The sequence below is a fragment of the Geotrypetes seraphini genome, chromosome 1 (assembly GCF_902459505.1).
Source record: "Geotrypetes seraphini chromosome 1, aGeoSer1.1, whole genome shotgun sequence".
NCBI classification, from domain to species: Eukaryota; Metazoa; Chordata; class Amphibia; order Gymnophiona; family Dermophiidae; genus Geotrypetes; species Geotrypetes seraphini.
This window is the reverse complement of record NC_047084.1, coordinates 165,828,928-165,849,113: the sequence shown is the minus strand read 5'-3', so window position 1 is coordinate 165,849,113 and position 20,186 is coordinate 165,828,928. Positions and strand designations below refer to the sequence as shown.

General features: G+C 43.8%; 1 protein-coding gene across 2 annotated transcripts in view; it reads right to left on the bottom strand.

Moving 5' to 3' along the window:
• The window catches only part of GUCY1B1 (guanylate cyclase 1 soluble subunit beta 1), a 105,857-nt gene that overhangs the window by 13,616 nt on the left and 72,055 nt on the right, over positions 1-20,186 (bottom strand). For both annotated transcript variants that reach the window (XM_033941280.1, XM_033941290.1), the window contains exons 10-12: positions 11,178-11,415; positions 5,236-5,376; positions 811-965 (exon numbers count right to left, since the gene is read on the bottom strand). In XM_033941280.1, the coding sequence (XP_033797171.1) occupies positions 811-965; positions 5,236-5,376; positions 11,178-11,415 (534 nt within the window). The remainder of the gene's footprint in view (positions 1-810; positions 966-5,235; positions 5,377-11,177; positions 11,416-20,186) is intronic.

The window sequence follows — 20,186 nt, the reverse complement described above, 5'->3', positions numbered from 1 at the left end:
AGGGATCACGCTGTTTCAACTGCGCAGGTAAGGGTTTTATTATAGAGGATGAGCACAAGTGAACCCATTTATGGTGTCAGCGTAATGATGGCCAATCTTGTAATTTCCTTTGAAACCATGAGGAAAAAACAATGCATACACCAGTGTTAATTTTTTAAAAATGAACAAAGGTAATGGGATCGAGGTTCGCAGCAGCTTTCACCAAACACTCCAGCAGCAATGGGGAAAAAGGAAATAAGTTTCAAAGGTTCCAGGTTAGTAACTGAAGATTTCAGGTTGGTATCAAAAGGTTCCAGGCCAGTGACCTGCTGTGCACTGACAGAAAATCCTTACTGGTGTTATCCCAGTTATGCCTCTGTGATGCACTTGTGCTTGTTAGTTTTCTTGTTTACAGAAATTAGAACATAAGAATAGACTTACTGGGTCAGACCAATGGTTCATCAAGCCCAGTAGCCCGTTCTCACGGTGGCCAATCCAGGCCACTAGTGCCTGGCCGGAACCCAAAGTGTAGCAACATTCCATGCTACCAATCCAAGGCAAGAAGTGGCTTCCCCCATGTCTTTCCCAATAACAGACTTTGGACTTTTCCTCCAGGAACATGTCCAAACCTTTCTTAAAATCAGCTACTCTATCTGCTCTTACCACAACCTCTGGCAATGCATTCCAGAGCTTAACTATTCTCTGAGTGAAACAAATTTCCTCCTATTGGAGTGAAAAATTGATCCAATTGGGAGCCCAGCAAACTTTCCCGTTCATGATATAAGTTTGCTCCTAGCTGACGTCTTTATAGATTTATTGGAATTTCTTTACCTGTAAGTGTATTCTGATACGTTGATCTTGCCCTTTTCTCCAGTAGTTTCTGTTCTGCTTGTTAGGTTAACAGTATTTCCAAAAAGGCAGTAACGTGGCATTCTTTGACCTATGACCCCTGTAACCACTTCACCAGTATGGATACCAATTGTTATCTTAAAAAAAACAAACATATTTTAAAAGTATAAACATTTAAGCAAACTGCTTAGACCTGTCTTATGTTCAAGCGATATAACAAGTTTTAATAAAACAAAAACAGAAAACATATTATTTTGCTAGAATAGTTACTTTAATCATTTTAGATTTGATCTCACTCCTCATTTAACAAGACCAAAGCTTTTAATTTTCCAGTTCAAAAATGAAGAGGATAAACAGTGTAAAAAAGCTAAAGCAAACATGGCTCCCTTTTAAGGAAATGGCCAAAAAGAAACCAAAAAATATATATATACCAATAATAATGAAAGTCCAAACTTAGAAAAATTGGTATGAATAGTGATGAACAATCCTTAAACCACTCTGAGGATGGTATAAAAGACTGTGCTTCCAAAAAATAATTAAAAGAAATAAGTAATCAATAAATAAATAGGCGGACCAATCAGTACGGGCCCAGTACCCTCGTGACAACCATTGGCCCCGGGCAGGTGCTTATGGAGTGACAAGCACTTAGAAATGAATCTAAATAAACCCTGCCCCGTACATCATCTTGTCCTTATATATCTATATAAAATAATAAATACTAGGAAGCACAACCACCCCCAGACTTAAGTGGAAAGGAGAGAAAATCACTAAAAAGAGTTCTCCCCCAGGGCTTTCCAAATAAAAAAACCTATGTGCAAAAATATCCAAAAAACATCAAAAGTAAAATAAAAATAATAATAATAAGATCCTCAGTCTCATTCACAAGTCCAAATAATGGTGAACCCTAAACACTAGGCACAAAATATGTCACTGCAGCGTGACTGTGCCGCTGCTGCTGGTCATTCCGTCCCTGATACTGGGGGCTGGGTTTGTGAATTTTCAGTCATTTTACTATTACAGCTGATTGTTTGCTCCCTCCTGATGAGGACATTGAAACAGGACCTGTCGAGTGAGCGGAAGAGCGAGCGGATTTGAGCGTGTTTAATTGAACAGTGAGCAGAGTCGAATAGTGACTTTGGGTGAACGGGACTGAGCGAGTGGATTTAACAGCGAATGGATTGTAATCAGTGACATTTGAGCGAGTTGGATTATTCGAGCGGAACTGAACAGCGAGTGGAATCAAATAGTGAAGATTGGTGAATTCTGGATTCTGCCCCGCTTTGGATTAACTGCTGCCGCTCGAGCTAAGTACTATTCACTGCTTGTTTACACACTTGTGAGCCTTTGTGGCTCAGGTTTGGATGAAAGTTATTATTTTCACATATATATTTTCAGTTTTTTTGCTTTGACTTATTTCTTGTGTTGTTTTTCACGTATATTTTGTGCCTAGTGTTTAGGGTTCACCATTATTTGGACTTGTGAATGAGACTGAGGATCTTATTATTATTATTTTTATTTTACTTTTGATGTTTTTTGGCTATTTTTGCACATAGGCTTTTTATTTGGAAAGCCCTGGGGGAGAACTCTTTTTAGTGATTTTCTCTCCTTTCCACTTAAGTCTGGGGGTGGTTATGCTTCCTAGTATTTATTATTTTATATAGATATATAAGGACAAGATGATGTACGGGGCAGGGTTTATTTAGATTCATTTCTAAGTGCTTGTCACTCCATAAGCACCTGCCCGGGGCCAATGGTTGTCACGAGGGTACTGGGCCCGTACTGATTGGTCCGCCTATTTATTTATTGATTACTTATTTCTTTTAATTATTTTTTGGAAGCACAGTCTTTTATACCATCCTCAGAGTGGTTTAAGGATTGTTCATCACTATTCATACCAATTTTTCTAAGTTTTGCCCTTTTTAAGGACACAGTCACCTTGGCACAAAATCTATATATACCATGTATCAACAAGGGATCCAAGAGGAAAAAGAACAAGGAACTGGCGTGGCTCACTGTAGCGGTGAAAGAAGCGATCGGAAGACTTCATTTAAGGAATAGAAAAGGTCAAAAATGGACGAAAACTGGAAAAAGCACAAATAACATCAAAGCAGGTGCCATAAGGTGGTAAGAGGGTCCAAAAGAGACTACGAGAAAATATAATCAAGGAGGCAAAATGCTTCAATCTGTTCTTTTGATATATTAAGGAGAAACGATCCGCGAAGAAAGCAGTGGGGCTGTTGAATGACCATGGAATAAAGGGAGTGCAAAAGGAGAACAAAGCCCTCGCCAATAAACTGAACACATTTTTTTGGATCCATATTTACGGAAGAGGATATAAGAACATAAGAATTGCCACTGCTGGGTCAGACCAGTGGTCCATCGTGCCAAACAGTCTGCTCACTCGGCAGCCCTTCCTTACCTGCATACGTTCTGGTTCAGCAGGAACTTGTCTAACTTTGTCTTGAACCCCTGGAGGGTGTTTTCCCCTATAACCTATTTTTATCTACTAAGTCTATTCCCTTCATTATCTTGAATGTTTTGATCATGTCCCCTCTCAGTCTCCTCTTTTCAAGAGAGAACAGGCCCACTTTCTCTAATCTCTCACTGTACGGCAACTCCCCCAGCCCCTTAACCATTTCTGTCGCTCTTCTCTGGACCCTTCTTCATGTACGGCGACCAGCATTCCAGGTGAGGGTGTACCATGGCCCAGTACAGCGGCATGATAACCTTCTCCGATCTGTTCGTGATCCCCTTCTTAATCATTCCTATCATTCTGTTTGCCCTTTTCACTGCCGCCGCACCTTGCATGGATGGCTTCATTGACTTGTCGACCAGTTCTCCCAAGTCTCTTTCCTGGGGGGTCTCTCCAAGTACTGCACCAGACATCCTGTATTTGTGTATAAGATTTTTGTTGCCGACATGAATCACCTTACACTTATCCATGTTAAACCTCATTTGCCATGTTTCAGCTCATTTCTTGAGCGTGTTTATGTCATGTTGCAGGTCTTCGCAATCTTCCTGCGTCTTCACTACTCTGGTCACCGTACTTGAAGAAGGACACAGTACTACTCAAAAGGGTCCAGAGAAAAGTGATTATAATGATTAAGGGGCTGGAGGAGATGCTGTACAGTGAGAAATTAGAGAAACTAGGCCTCTTCTCCCTTGAAAAGAAGAGACTGAGAGGACATGATCGAAACATTCAAGATAATGAAGGGAATAGACTTAGTAGATAAAGACAGGTTGTTCACCCTTTCCAAGGTAAAGAGAATGAGAGGGCAATCTCTAAAGTTAAAAGGGGATAGATTCCATACAAATGTAAGGATGTTCTTCTTCACCCAGAGAGTGGTAGAAAACTGGAACGCTCTTCCGGAGGCTGTTATAGGGGAAAACACCCTCCAGGACTTCAAGACAAATTTAGACAAGTTCCTGCTCAACCAGAACGTAGCAGGTAAGGCTAGACTCAGTTAGGGCACTGGTCTTTGACCTAACAGCAGGTATAGGAGCATACTTCTGGGCACGATGGACCACTGGTCTGACCCAGCAGCGGCAATTTTTGTTCTTTTGTTTAGGTACCGTGATCCTTCTTTGCAAGAAGCTGAGAATTTCCCTTATATTTTTATTCACCTTTCCATGAAGTCTAGCCATGGGAGTGGCTTTAGGTATCTGGTCAATCTGAGTCTTAGGCCACTCCCAGTGCATCCCAGAATGCACTGGGGGAGTGCCGGCAAGATGGAGTAGTCTCTCCTGCTGGTGATGTTGGGGTGCCGGCAAGAGGGAGTGTTCTTCCTTCCTGCTGGGGATGTTCGAGGGTGGTTCCAGCAGGAGGGAGTGGGCATCCCCCCTGCCAGGGATGCTGGGGGGGATGCTGGCGGGATGGAGTGGGCATCCCTCCTGCCGGTCATATGGTGGGGTTTGGTGGTTCCTGGCATGAGCAGCAAACACCCAACCTGCTGTTGTGCCAGTGTCTGCTTTTCCTCTGACATCACTTCCTAGAATCGCACCTGGGAAGTGACATCAGAGGAAGAGCTGACGCTGACGCGACAGGAGCTTATGCCGGGAATGTTAACAGAGGTATGGGAAAGGGACGCGGCGCGTGCATAGCACGAGATGGCGGGGAAGAAGCATGTGGAGGTGGGGAAGCAGAGAAGAGGGCGAGGGAGGGTGGCGCCTCCAGAGGGGGCGCCGCCTCTCACCCTCTCTACGCCACTGTTGGGTTTAAATATTGATTTGATTTTGTCCATATATTATTATGGTTCCCTTGTTTCCAAATATTCCCTTCTGCAACTAGTGAAAAAAATTCATTTTAACAAACTACTGTATTTGGTGTTAATGTTGCTCAGTTGAATGTGTGATTTGGTCTTCATGGAGGTTTTCTTTTTTTTTTTTAGCAAAGTCTGTTTTACTGACCTGAACGGACTCGCCATCTACTTGAACCTGGCCTGCTATTTCCATCATATCAAGTGCCAGGTGGCAGATAGATTGGGCGTGATGAATACATGGCTCCGGAAGCCCACTTACAGTCATATACTTGTCTCCCACCGTTTCCACCTAATAAAAAACATAAAGCAATTATTTTCAGCAAAATATTTATTTAATGTAACTACCACACAAGCGTCATTATGCTAGATCAGTGTCTTTCAAACTGTGTGTCAGGGCACAGTGGTGTGCCCCGAAGAGATTCCAAGAAGAACAAAATCTTTTCCAGAGAAAGGAAAATGGTAAGACCAGAGGACATAATTTGAGGTTGAGGGGTGGGAGACTCAAGAGCAATGTAAGGAAATTTTCTTTACGGAGAGGGTGGTAGATGCCTGGAATACTTTCCCGAGAGAGGTGGTGGAGATGAAGACGGTGACGGAGTTCAAAAAAGCATGGGACGAACACAGAGGATCTAGAATCAGAAAATAATCTATATATATAAAATCGGAGGTATGTATGTGTGTATGTATGTGTGTGTGTGTGTATGTGCCACGATCACGCAAAAACGGCTTGACCGATTTGAACAAAACTTGGTATGCAGATCCCTCACTACCTGGGGTGATATGTTCTGGGGGTCTCGCGGCCCACCTGCACACGTGGACGGAGCAACAAACAGAAAATCAGATTTCACCCTTTCATGTCAATGGAAAAAATGTAAAAAGCTGCCATTCTCACAGTAATTCAAAAACGGCTTGACCGATTTGAACGAAACTTGGTATGCAGATCCCTCACTACCTGGGGTGATATGTTCTGGGGGTCTCGTGGCCCACCTGCACACGTGGGCGGAGCTACAAACAGAAAATCAGATTTCACCCATTCATGTCAATGGAAAAAATGTAAAAAGCTGCCATTCTCACAGTAATTCCAACTATAAAACACTTTCTATGACACTATAACCACTAGGGACATCGTTTCTATTCTACCATGAACACCATACATATAGAGTTTGTATGTTCTAACTGTGTTTGTAACTGTTTCCTTCATGCACCCCAGTTCATAATGTTATTACATTACATGAGTACTCACATATGCTGAACTAGGAACACAGGTTCCATTCTGAACCGGGAAAAAACTGCATGGAGTTTCTTTTCAACCTGAGTTTCCACATATTGAGTCGTTTAAATCAATACTGAAACTTTTGGATGCCACTTATTCCAACAGATCTTCCTTTTCAGTTTAAGAGATTGCAAATTCCAGTGAGACTTGCATTCTCTATCACAATCAACAAATCACAGGGACAGACTATTACATACTGTGGAGTGGATTTAAGATCCCCCTGTTTTTCCCATGGACAACTCTATGTTGCTTGCTCAAGGGTGGGTTCACCCAAGAATTTATATGTTCTTGCTCCTGGAGGTGAAACTAAAAATGTTGTTTATAATCAAGTTTTGCGTTAGTTGTATTGTATTCATTTTGTCAAATATTTCACATTATAATTTGAATATTGTACTTTTTATAAAGCTGTAAAAAAATAATTTCATTCACCACTATAAAGTATCTTTATTTGAATCCATTTACAGTGTTATTGCTATAATTAAATACCCGTGCAACGCCGGGGCATCAGCTAGTAGTAAATATTGAAGAACTAAGGCCAGTACTGGGCAGACTTGCATGGTCTGTGTCTTTATATGGCCGTTTGATGGAGGATGGGCTTGGGAGGGCTTCAATGGCTGGGATGGTGTAGATGGGCTGGAGTGAGCTTTGACGAAGACTTCATTAGTTGGAACCTAAGAACAGTACCGGGCAGAGCTTTGGATTCTTGCCCAGAAATAGCTAAGAAAAAAAAAATAAAACCAACAAATTTTTAGATTGAATCAGGTTGGGCAGACTGGATGGACCATTTAGGTCTTTATCAATGTGATCTACTATGTTACTAAGAGTGTGCCACGAGAGATTCCAGAATTTTACTTTATTTTTAAAAATTCCCTTCATAAGTATACACTAGAATAGATGACATGTATTTGCGTAATCAAGAGTCTGTCAATGTTATGAGTGTCTGTGGTTAATGATACAACCACTTAGACAAACATTATTCTTTGACGTGATTGGTCCTTGAAAACTAACAGCAAGTATTTTTATTTTTTATGCAATATTTATCCTAACTTTCAACAACAAAACAATCAAGGGTTTGTTATCGTTTGGATCTTCTCGAACTTGGATTTGCGAACTTGGATTTTCAGCTCTGACAGAAATTAAATTGAAAAAAAGAGAATGACTGCAGATGGTGGATGATGAAATGCGTGTTTGCTTGTCGACTATCGAGCTGCATTTTGAGTTAATTTGCGCTCAAAAACAAGCACATCCATCGCATTGATTAGCAATTCTATTCTACTTTAGTTTCACTATTGTTACAATTACTCATACATAGCTTAAAGAACTTGTAACACGAAAAACCTTTGCTCCATTTAGTGTGTCCTGAAAAATATTTGCTCTGTTTAGTATGCCAGAGCTAAAAAAAAAGTTTGAGAGACACTGCTCTAAATGCTGTAACATAAACACCCTTCAACTAAAATTTCCAATGTATAAAAATCTGCAATCAACTAGACACCTAATCCTATCCATTCAATATCAACTAACTAACCTATGGAACCAACTCCCACTGAATTTACAGATTCTGGAAACTGTTAAAATCTTTCCTGTCGCAAGAAACCGAACAGACCACAAACTAATTTATACTTTATTTAAGCAACGTTCTGTATTATGTTAGTATAACTCACTTCATGCGCTCTAATTCCTAGGTCAACTAACTTACTCCCCCCCCTACCACCACCACCCTTTTACAAAACCACAAAAGCAGATTTTAGGGCAGGCTGGCACGCTGAATGCTCTGCACTACTCCCGACACTTATAGAGTTCCTATGAGCATTGGGAGAAGTGCAAAGCATTCAGGCCCTGATTCTGTATAGGTCGCCCAGGAGAGGTGTCCTATACAGAATTGGTCCTACACTAAACCCCGATTCTGTAACCGGCGTCCATGGTACAGACGCCGGTTAGAGAATCGGGTTAAATTAGATGCGGCCGCTATACTTATGGCAGCAAGGGATCTCCCTGCTGCAATATGTATAGCGTCCGCGGTCGCGGCCACCTGTCCCATCGCCGACAGGAGGATGCCCAATCCTCCTGCTGGAACCCCCCTGGAACTTCCCTCCCCCACAAACTGGTAATCGCCGACAGGAGGATGCTCAATCCTCCTACCGGAACCCCCCTGGAACCCCCCTCCCCCCCCAAACTGGTATTTGGCAGGAGGATGCCCAATCCTCCTGCCGGAAAGCCCGACGACCCCCACCCCAAAAAAAACTAACCTCCCTCCCCCAACTAACCTTTACATGTTGGTCGGCTGGACGAGTCTTGCTGCCGTCCAGCCGACGGGCCCGCCTCGTGGAAATGAGACGGGCCCGCCCCTTCCCGGCCCATCCCCGCTAAATCTAAGGCCTGATTGGCTCAGGCTCTAGAAGCCTGGACCAATCAGACCTTAGGCATAGCAGGTCCGCCCATCCCCACTAATCCTAAGACCTGATTGGCCCAGGCTAGAAACCTCTCTCTCTCTAAATTACTTGAGCCGTCCTCTTTCTTTGAACACCCTAATTCACTCATTAGTGATCTCCTGCATTGACTATTGCAATGCCCTTTACAAAGGCATAACAAAAAAAGAAATGACTCCTTCAAATTGTTCAAAATACTGCTGTAAAAATCATAATTAACGCAAGAAAATTCGACCATGTTTCCCCCTTATTGTACAAAGCACATTGGCTTCCAGTAGAACACAGAATTAGCTATAAAATCTTGCTAAGTAACATTTAAAACCTGTCAAAATAATCAGCCCAAATTTATAGACAGATTCCTTATTTCCCATAATTCCTCTAGAACTCTTCGCTCCATGACTCAGAATCTGCTCTCGGTTCCATCCCTCAAGCTTATTCCTAACTATTTACGTGTTGAGTCTTCTTTAAATCAATTTAAAACAAAATTAAAAACATTTTTATTTGTCGATGCCTTTGAAACCTAAGTGTCCTTGTAAGGGCAAAACATGCTGTTCCCCATCACAGCAACCCTTCCCAGTGTACTTTCCTTAATTGTTCTCTCTCTATAATATTGTAGTTCCAACCTTTTTTCCTTTTGTTCCTGTTTGTCCTTGGTTAAAGCGTCCTTGGATGTATTAATGTAATGTAATGTAATGTAATTTATTTCTTATATACCGCTAAATTCCGTTAGGATTCTAAGCGGTTTACAGAAAATAGACAATAGGGTGCATTAAAATTATAAGTAATATAGGTACTTAGAAAATTCCCTTACTGTCCCGAAGGCTCACAATCTATCTAAAGTACCTGGAAAAATGACAATTAGTATAGTAATGAAGAAATAAAAATAGAGATAGATGAGAAAAATAAGAAAATAAATATTCTAATAAGACTACAATGATCTAAAAGACTTTGAAAGGTTGAAAAAAGAGGGGAGATAGGAAATAGAAGCAGAAGGGAGAACCGTTGAAATTATAGAATTCTGGGGAAATTTAAATGAAATTTAATAATAAAATAAGAAACAAAAACAAGTGGCAAAACAATGAATTAGATTTAAAAAAAAAATCATAAACTAAAAAGAAAGTGAAAAATAAAAAACAAAACAGTCAAGACTGAAGTCCAGCTTGAAATGACTTCACTGCTTTGGCTGCCAAACTTCTCCAGATGTCATCCGATCCTTGTCAGCAAACCGGAAGCCCCAAATCCAGTGTCTCCGGTCATCAACTCGTCTAAGATATTCACACTCTCCTCCTGCATGCCAAATTCGCTGAATCTGTCTCCTTTCTGGACAGGCACCGCCCGCGCCTCACTGACCATTCGCGGTGCCTCAACAACCGTGCCGTCCGGACCAACCATGGCCTCCCCCTCGCGGTGGTGGTGGTGGTCGTGGGGGTCGCTCCTCTTCATGGCTGAAGCTAGCAGCTGCAGCCCTTCTCTGAGTCAATGCTGCTCAGCAGAGCCAGGCTGGCGTCCAGGCCGGGCGCCGCTAGCGTCGGGCGAGCGTCGGGTCAGCTGCCGGCTTCTCCTCAGCGACGGGGGTGACGGCAATGATGGGATGGAGGGGCTGGGTGAGCGACTGCGCCGGAGGCATCTCCTTGCCCGCATCCTGCAGCTCCAACTCGGCAATCCTCACCGACGCGACCTGCCCCAACAATGCCCGATAAAAAACATCACAAATGCCGTGCCGTCCATTACAGCACTCAAAGGGTAATGACTGTTGGGCGCCGCCTCCCCCCTGGTGGAGTCCACTCCGCTGGGATCGTCAGCAACTGACATGTCCTCTCCTCTCTCTACTGCCAAACCCGGCCTGCTGAGCCGTGCATCCTGGGACTCCCTGACTGTCCTCGCTGGATCCACTGCGAGCACCCCAATGCCGATCTCCAACCCCAAACCACTGGAGAAGGCCCCCAATACCGCTGCATGCAGGCCAAACTGCGAAGAAAAGATAATAGACTCCAAATTTAAAACAAGATCAATAAAAAATGAAAAAGCTTAGAAAAAAATATTACAGGAGTGTAAATGTAGATAATAAAACCAAATTAAATAATAAAAGAAACAGAAAACATAAATATAAACAAAGAAAATGGCGGGAGGTACTATAACAGTAACCTAACCCGGCGCCATCTTGAAAAAAAAAAAAAAAAGTGGCAAAATCAGCAGTTGAATGCAGGCCTTTTCAGTCTCAGAATTCTGCCGTCTGCTCTCTGGAGTTACGAAACAAGAATTTAACATCCTTAACAGAATTACAAAATTGTTCTACAGGTATAAAAACACTCTTAAAATCGTTCTGAGTATTAAGCCCGAACATAAAACCAGGTCTTAAGACGATCAGTTCACTCATTAATAAATGCTTACCTTGTAAACATAGGGATTCTTTCGCGAGTCAGTCAGAATGTCAAATCGCGTGTAGATATCATTTAGAAGATTAACGATTTTCATAGCTCCCTCTCCTGAGGCATGCTTGCTGCAGAAGGCATTGAATCCCACAATACCGCTGAAGAGAATGGTCACGTTATCATAACGCATGGCTGGCACAGGACGCTTATGTCTTAGCTCATTAGCAACTGAAGGTGGAAGGACAGAATACAGTAACCTATAAAAGTAAATGAATGCATATAATGTAGGACATAAGAAAGGAAAATCATGAAGCTACGCTCATTACTGTATGATGTAGCATAGCAACACAGCAGATAATAGCAAATCAGAGCCAGGTGGTCCAGAAACTATACAGGTTTTTCAGACTATACCCTATTCACACAACCTTTAAACCTAACCCCCCCTCCCTTCCCTAAACCTTCCAACCCATCCCTATTGTTCCCAATTTAATGGGTCTACTCAAAAACATATTATAATAATAATAGCAGTTTATATGCCGCAGGACGGTGAAGTTCTATGCGGTTTACAATGATTAAAAGATGCTACAGATTGAGTAGAATTAACAAAGTTAATAATAATAATAATAATAACTTTATTTTTGTATACCGCAATGCCAGAAGCAGTTCAGAGCGGTTTACATAGGAAGAGACTGTACACAGACAGCAATGTTACAGAGAATATTGTCAATTACATTGGTAGAGTAGACAGAAATGCAATAAGTATGTCAGAGATACAACAAGGCAGGGAGGAATCGGAGAAATTTGTCAAAGAGATAGGTTTTGATTGATTTCCTGAAGGCTTGGTAGGAGGGTGTGTTAGAAATGAGCTAGTGATAAACAGCTCTAGAGATCAGATATTGTGGACTAAGTTTGTACAGGTCAGTTACCTAAATACTTCAGGAACAGATATGTTTTTAGGTGTTTCCTAAATTCCCCATAAGTAGTAGGCATAAGTAGTTGTTCCAGGTCTTTACCCCATAATGCTGCCTGATGTGCGAGAAGATGTCGATGATGTTTTTAAAATTTACATCCTCTAACTGGTGGGGAAACCAAATTCAAGTGTGAGCTTCTCTTATGTCTCTTATGCCTAATATAGCCTCTGACTTCACCAATTTAAGTAAGTTAGGTGCAGGAAAGTTTCTGTTCCATCCATTTGCTATCTACATCCCATACTTTATGAAAGGATACCAAGGTATTTTGTTGAAGTGCTGTTAATTTACGCACACTCACCCCTCACCCCCCCCCCCTTTACTAATCCATAGTAGAGGTTTCTACCATGGCCCGATGCTCATAGAATTCCTAGGAGTGTCGGAGCAGCGTCGGACCATTTAGTGCTCCAGGCTGCGGTAGAAACCTCTTCCATGGTTTAGTAAAAGGGGGGATTAGACATTAACCCCCCCCCCCATGATTCTGTATAGTCCACCTAAAGTTATGCATCTACATTGGCACATCTAGCTAATGTAAGTGCCTAACTTACATCAGCTTTTATCAAGCAGTAGTAGAAAGTTATACCATAGGTCAACGAGGTAAATGCTCCGAAACTCATTCAATTCCTATGAGCGTCGGAGCATTTACCTTGCTGGCCTGTGGTAAAATTCTCTACCACTGCTTGATAAAAGGAGCCCTTAATTAATAGGCTTAATCGGCGCCAATAATTGGCAACTAGCACCTCATAATTGACATAAATGGAAAATAATTGGATGCTAGGTACAAAACCTTCAGAAAGAATCTTAAGACCCATCTTTTCTCCTTGGACCTCTAGCGAAATCCCAGGAGCTTACCCTCTGCTCCTTCCTCATGTCCAGTCCCTAAATCTTGTTGTAACCTTGTGATTCCCCCGATTCTACATCCAATGTACATGTCCTGATCTTAAATCTGTTGTAAACCGCAGTGAATCCTAGTGGAAAATTGCGGTATAGAAGAAAATGTATGGCATGGTATGGTACGGTAACTTGGTAGGTACCTACCAATTTGAGGTAGGCGCCTAGTCCAAGGTAGGTGTGGATTGGAACAATTTTTTGTGTTTGGTAGGTGAATATGGAGGGTGTTTTGGGAGGTGGCTTTGTTTTTGTGGAATAAACTATCATGGGAAATATTGTATGATTACTTGGCACTTTTGCTCAGTTCTGTAAAGCTTTAAAAAAACTGTCTGTATCATTAAAAATTGTTCCTTGGTAACAGGATAATTTTAGAAAATTACTATAGCTGAAATTTTGGGGGGGGGTTTAAGTTCGGTTTATTTTTTATTATTTTCTTTCTTTTGTATGTTATTGTTTGTATATAGTAATCATGTTTATTTTATCATGGATTCATAAACTGCTTTGAATGTTTTTACTACTAAGTAGGCAGTATATATGAGGTTTATTAAATATATAAATACATACATACATAAAGATTTAAGTATCGTCTCAATGCTGATCCTTCTAGGGAGATAAGCATCTCTGTTACCGAAATCTCAGGGACAGCGTAAGTATTTTTTCCTTTAATAAAAAAAAAAACCTGTATGGCCACTCCTGCTCCCCTCCCCCCAACAATGCCTCCTCACTCCCCCTGCTCACGTTAAAGACCCCTCTGCCTGCCTACCCCCTTCTAGGCCACCCCCAGGCCTCCCTCCATACCTGGTGGTCCAGTAGGGGTCTTCGGGAGCGGGAGTGCAGTCCCCATGCTCCTGCCACTTGGCTCCGACCTCTTACGCCAACTCACAGTACTACAGGAAATACCATGAGATGCTAAGAGGCTGAGATGGTCATTTTGAAATGCCATTGTGAGGGAGCTGCACTCCTGCTTCTGAAGACCCTAATAGACTACCAAATATGGGGGAGGAGGAGAGAGGATGCATTGTTGGGGGCGGGAAGGCCCGGGTTTTTTTAACAAAAGAAAATACTTAATATGGGTTCCAGTCCAATATTCAGCCAGGGCCCGCATAAGATGATAGGCCAATTTAGGACAGCTCCTCCCCACCACTGCCCTTTTTTTTTTTTTTTGGGGGGGGGTCAGAGTCAATATTCAGCAGCACTGCTCAGCTTAGTGCCATTGAGCAGGCCCATGACAAGTCCATCCTCGAGACACCCAAATCATCAGCTTTGAAACCAACAATTGGGATACAGGAAATGGCTAGCGGCACTGACTCCTGGCAGCTGGTGACCTCCTCCACGGGCAAACATAGGAGACCCCCCCCCTTTTTCAATCTCTTCATCTTCTCCTTCTTCTTACAAACAGGGCAGCTATACATCAACCCCTCAACTCGTCCTGCGGAACAGATTCCAGATTCTTCAGGAAGGAACTGCCGATGAGGAACAGGAGCAGGAACAGGAGCAGGCCCAACACCCAGCTCCATCTCCAGGGACAACTGACCGGCTCCCCCCAAAGAAGCGCAGAGTAATAGTCATCGGGGATTCCATGCTGAGGGGCACCGAGGGACCAATTTGCAGACCGGATATGCAATCTAGGGAGGTCTGCTGTCTGCCTGGAGCCAGGATATGAGATGTCACCGCCAGTCTGGATAGACTACTCACGCCCCGAGACCACTTTCCTATGCTTCTTGTCCACATAGGAACCAACGACACTGCCAGGAACACACCGGAGACCATCACCAGAGACTTTGGAGCACTGGGTGAGAGGCTGAAGTGGACAGGAGCGCAGGTGGTTTTCTCATCGATCCTCCCAGTTAGAGGCAAGGGAAGAGCCAGAGATGAACGTATCCTGAGGACGAACGAGTGGCTACAGGGATGGTGCCGGGATATGAACTTCGGATTCCTAAACCATGGGGAAGCACTACAAGGACTTCAGGGACCAGACGGACTCCATCTGACCAGTAGGGGTAAGAACGTCTTCGGACACCGACTAGCCCGCCTGCTTCACAGGGCTTTAAACTAGGTAAGTCGGGGGAGGGTACCCATTCACATATTAGTGCAGAAAGGAATTATCCTGATGAGGTGAGTCGAAACTCCGCTTCCATGTCCAAGGTAAGTACCCACATTGCAAACAGTTCTTTGGGAGTCACACCGACTCGGGTAGGATACGCCTCACAGGGACTTAGCAAACACAAGATATGGAGGGCCATGTATGTCAATGCACACAGTTTAGGTAACAAAATTCTAGAATTGGAGGCTGAAATAAGGAATGCCGACCTAGATGTGGTGGCAATATCTGAAACTTGGTTCACGGACTCACATGGGTGGGATATGGCTATACCGGGCTACAATCTACTTCGTCAGGACAGAGAGGGCAGGTTAGGAGGGGGGGTAGCTCTATACATTAAAGAGGACATCAAAACCACCAGGATCACAGATGTCAAGTACATCGGGGAGTCCCTCTGGGTAAACCTGGCAAGAGGCAGAGAAAAATGCCTGTATCTAGGTGTGGTTTACAGACCCCCAAGACAACTGGAAGACATGGATGCAGAATTAATTGAAGACATAGAGAATATCACTCTATGAGGAGAAGCTGTACTGCTAGGGGACTTCAATATGCCTGATGCAGACTGGAACTCATTTTCAGCGACAACCAGCGGTAGCAGGAGGCTCTTAACCTCCATAAAGGGAGCACGTCTCAAACAAATGGTAACGGAGCCCACTAGGGCCCAGGCGATCCTCGACCTGGTACTCACCAACGGGGAAAGCGTTTCAGAGGTCTCAGTAGGAAATACGCTAGCCTCCAGCGACCACAATATAGTATGGTTCAACCTTAGGAAAGGCTTCCCTAGATCAAACACGAAAACAAAGGTACTCAATTTCCGGGGCACAGACTTCGCACGCATGGGAGATTTCATCCATCAGACGCTGCAGGACCAAGCGGAGACCGATGATGTAGAAGCTAAGTGGTTAACACTGAAATCAACCATACATGAAGCAACTAGCCGCTTCATAAAATCAGTAAATAAACGACAAAGAAACAATAAACCCCAATGGTTCACCGCGGAGATCTCGCACCTCATTAAGGAGAAGAAAAAAGCGTTTCTCTCCTACAAGCGCACGGAGAAAAGAGAGGCAAAAGTAGAATATAGGACCAGGTCTACAGCGGTCAAAATGGCAGTTAGGGAGGCAAAACTTCGAGTGGAAGAAATTCTGGCAAAAAACATTAAAAAGGGGGACAAATCCTTCTTCAGGTATATTAGTGACAGAAAAAGGAACACAGGCGGGATAGTACGCCTTAGAAGACCGGACGGAAGTTACGTGGAAGCAGATTCCGATAAAGCCGAACTACTGAATGAATACTTCTGCTCAGTCTTCACCTGTGAGGCACCGGGACACGGTCCCCAGTTGAAGGCAACACAAAGCACAGAAGACCCGTTTCAGAATTTTGAGTTCACACCAGGTGAAGTTTACAGTGAACTGGCAAGACTCAAGGTGAACAAAGCCATGGGACCAGACAATTTGCACCCAAGAATGCTCAGAGAATTGAGCGATGTCCTAGCGAAACCGTTGGCTGAGCTATTCAATCTCTCCCTAAGTAAGGGGAAAGTTCCCCTGGACTGGAAATTAGCTAATGTCGTTCCTCTGCATAAAAAGGGTTGCAGGGCAGAGGCTGCGAATTATAGACCGGTGAGTCTCACATCAATAGTGTGCAAACTCATGGAAACACTAATTAAAAGCAAATTGGACACGATCTTGAATGAAGGGAATCTTCGGGATCCCAGTCAGCATGGATTCACCAAGGGTAGGTCCTGCCATCCAATCTCATCAGCTTCTTTGACTGGGTAACAAGAAAGTTGGACTTGGGAGAGTCTTTGGACGTCGTGTACCTGGACTTCAGTAAAGCTTTTGACAGTGTCCCACATCGCAGGCTGCTAAGCAAGATGGAATCAATGGGGTTAGGAGAGACACTAACTGCATGGGTCAATGATACCCTCTCTAAAACATCGGAGGTGACCAGTGGAGTGCCGCAGGGCTCGGTCCTGGGTCCACTCCTTTTCAACATATTCATAGGGGATCTGACTCAAGGGCTTCAAGGTAAAATAACACTATTCGCCGATGACGCCAAACTATGTAATATAGTAAGTGAATGCAGTTTACAGAATTATATGGCGCAGGACCTGCTTACATTGGAAAGTTGGTCCTCAACCTGGCAGGTAGGCTTCAATGCTATGAAATGTAAGGTCATGCACCTCGGAAGCGGAAATCCATGCAGGACGTACTTCTTGAACGGAGAAACTTTAACTAGGACTTCAGCAGAACGAGATTTAGGAGTAATCATCAGTGCAGACATGAAAACTGCCAATCAAGTGGAGAAGGCTTCATCTAAGGCAAGGCAGATATTGGGTTGTATCAATAGAAGTTTAGTCAGCCGAAAGCCTGAAGTCATAATGCCGTTGTACAGGGCCATGGTGAGACCTCATCTGGAGTACTGTGTGCAATTCTGGAGGCCACATTACAGTAAAGATGTGCGCAGAATTGAATCGGTTCAACGGACGGCCACCAGGATGATCTCGGGGTTCAAGGGTCTCTCGTACGAAGAGAGACTGAACAAATTGCAGCTCTACACTCTTGAGGAAAGTAGGAAGAGGGGAGACATGATCGAAACATTTAAGTACCTCACGGGACGTGTCGAAGTGGAAGATGATATTTTCTTTCTCAAGGGACCCTCGGCCACAAGAGGGCACCCGCTCAAACTCAGGGGCGGAAAATTTCATGGCGACACCAGAAAGTATTTCTTCACAGAGAGAGTGGTTGATCATTGGAACAAGCTTCCAGTGCAGGTAATCGAGGCAGACAGCGTGCCAGACTTTAAGAATAAATGGGATACCCATGTGGGATCCCTACGAGGGTCAAGATAAGGAAATTGGGTCATTAGGGCAAAGACAGGGGGTGGGTAAGCAGAGTGGGCAGACTTGATGGGCTGTAGCCCTTTTCTGCCGTCATCTTCTATGTTTCTATGTTTCTATGAATATTGACATTTTCAGCAATTTAAGTGGGCTAGAGGATGGAAAGACTAAGGGCTCCTTTTATGAAGCCGCGTTAGCGGCTTTATCGCATGCAATTTTTTTAGCACGCGCTAATCCCCGTGCTAGCCGAAAAACTACCACCTGCTCAAGAGGAGGTGGTAGCGGCTAGCGCGGCCGGAAAATTAGCGCGCACTATTACGTGCGTTAAACCGCTAACCCAGCTTCGTAAAAGGAGCCCCAACTGTTGGAAAAACTAACTGTATGTGTTGCGGTTTTATTCACCTACTACCTATGCAATCCAGATTCTATATATGGTGCTCAGCAATGCATGTAGAAATTTAAATTACTGCCAGGGAGGTCCATGGGTGAAGCTTAGGTCAGAGCTGGTACTTAACCAGTTAGTGACAAAATTCATAACACATAAACTCTGAATTATCAAGAATTATCTCAGGATATTCAGTGCCAGGACATGGCCTGGCATTGAATAACTGCGGCTAATTCTGCCCGCAGTAGTCAACGTTTAAAAAAAAATCATTGACCACTATGGGCTGCATATTAACCATGGATGGATTACAAAACACTATAGGTCATGTATCTTATTGCAAAATGTAGATGTAGGGCTGGTGCAAGTGATCACATCTTAAACTAAGATGTATTTTTCAGCTACTTCTGCTAGTATCTTCTCATGAAAAGTAGGTACAGTGGTACCTCGGTTTACGAGTGCACCGGTTTGCGAGTGTTTTGCAAGACGAGCAAAACATTTGCAAAATCGGTGCCTCGGAAACCGAGCATGGCTCGATTTATGAGCACCCCCCACCCCCGCAATCCGGCACCCCCCTGCCTCGAACCGGCACCCCCCCGCCACGATCAGACGCCCCCGACACGATTGGGCACCCCCCCGCCACGATCCGACCCCCCCCCCCTGACACAATTGGGCGGGCACCCCCCGCCGCTTCTTACCCTCATCTGGGCACTCTTGAAGATCGGCCTCCTCGTCTGCTGGGCCTTGAGCATGCTCAGATGCTCAAGGCCCAGCAGACAAGGAGGCCGATCTTCAAGAGTGCCCAGATGAGGGTAAGAAGCGGCGGGGGGGTTCCCAATTGTGTCGGGGGGGATGTCGGATTGTGTCGAGGGGGTGCCCAATCGTGGCGGGGGGGTCGGATCGTGGCGGGGGGTGCCCAATCGTGTCGGAGGGGTCGGTTCGTGGCGGGGGGGGGTGCCGGTTCGAGGCAGGGGGGTGCCGGATCGCAGGGGGGTTGCCTGATCGCAGGGGGGGCCTTCGAGGGGAGCAATGCCGGTTCTCGGGGGGGGGGGGGGAACGCATCAAAGCGAGTTTCCATTATTTCCTATGGGGAAACTCGCTTTGATAAACGAGCATTTTGGATTACGAGCATGCTCCCGGAACGGATTACGCTCGTAATCCAAGGTATTTTTTTTTTAAAATAAAATAGGCATGTTTTGGCTTCTTTAAACTAGGCATCCAGCTATAAAATTACTCCGTGCAGGTATACATTCAGTGCCACAATCTATCCATATAGCAGCACTGAATATTTGTATTTTCTTTTTAACTACGTAATTGTCTGACCACGTGGTCCACCGTTGCTATAAACTAGAAAAAAACACAGTGGAATTATGTACTCCTGAGGTATCTACTCCTAATCTGTATAGTATTACCCGTAAGAATACCATTATTTTACTATATTAACATACATTGATTGTGATACTATACAGATTAAGAGTAGATACCTCAGGAGTACACAATTCAACTGTGGGGTTTTTTGTATTTTTTTAAAACACCACTGCTGGTATCCCCCCCTCAAAAAAAAAAATATGTGACCGTTGCTATTGCTGAAAATTGACTGGATGAATCCTATTTTCTTAAATGAAATTACTTTTGGATGCATCACACGGTTTTGAATCTCCATAAAAAACTTTCAGACTCCTAAAATTGCAAGGCGGTGTATATGGTGAAAATAATTTGCTTGGTAGGGATTAAAAAAGGTTTCGGATAATTTCCTAAAACCAAAGTCCATAAGCCATTATTGAAATAGATTGGGAAAATCCACTGCTTATTCCTTGGATATGCAGCATAAAATCTATTTTACT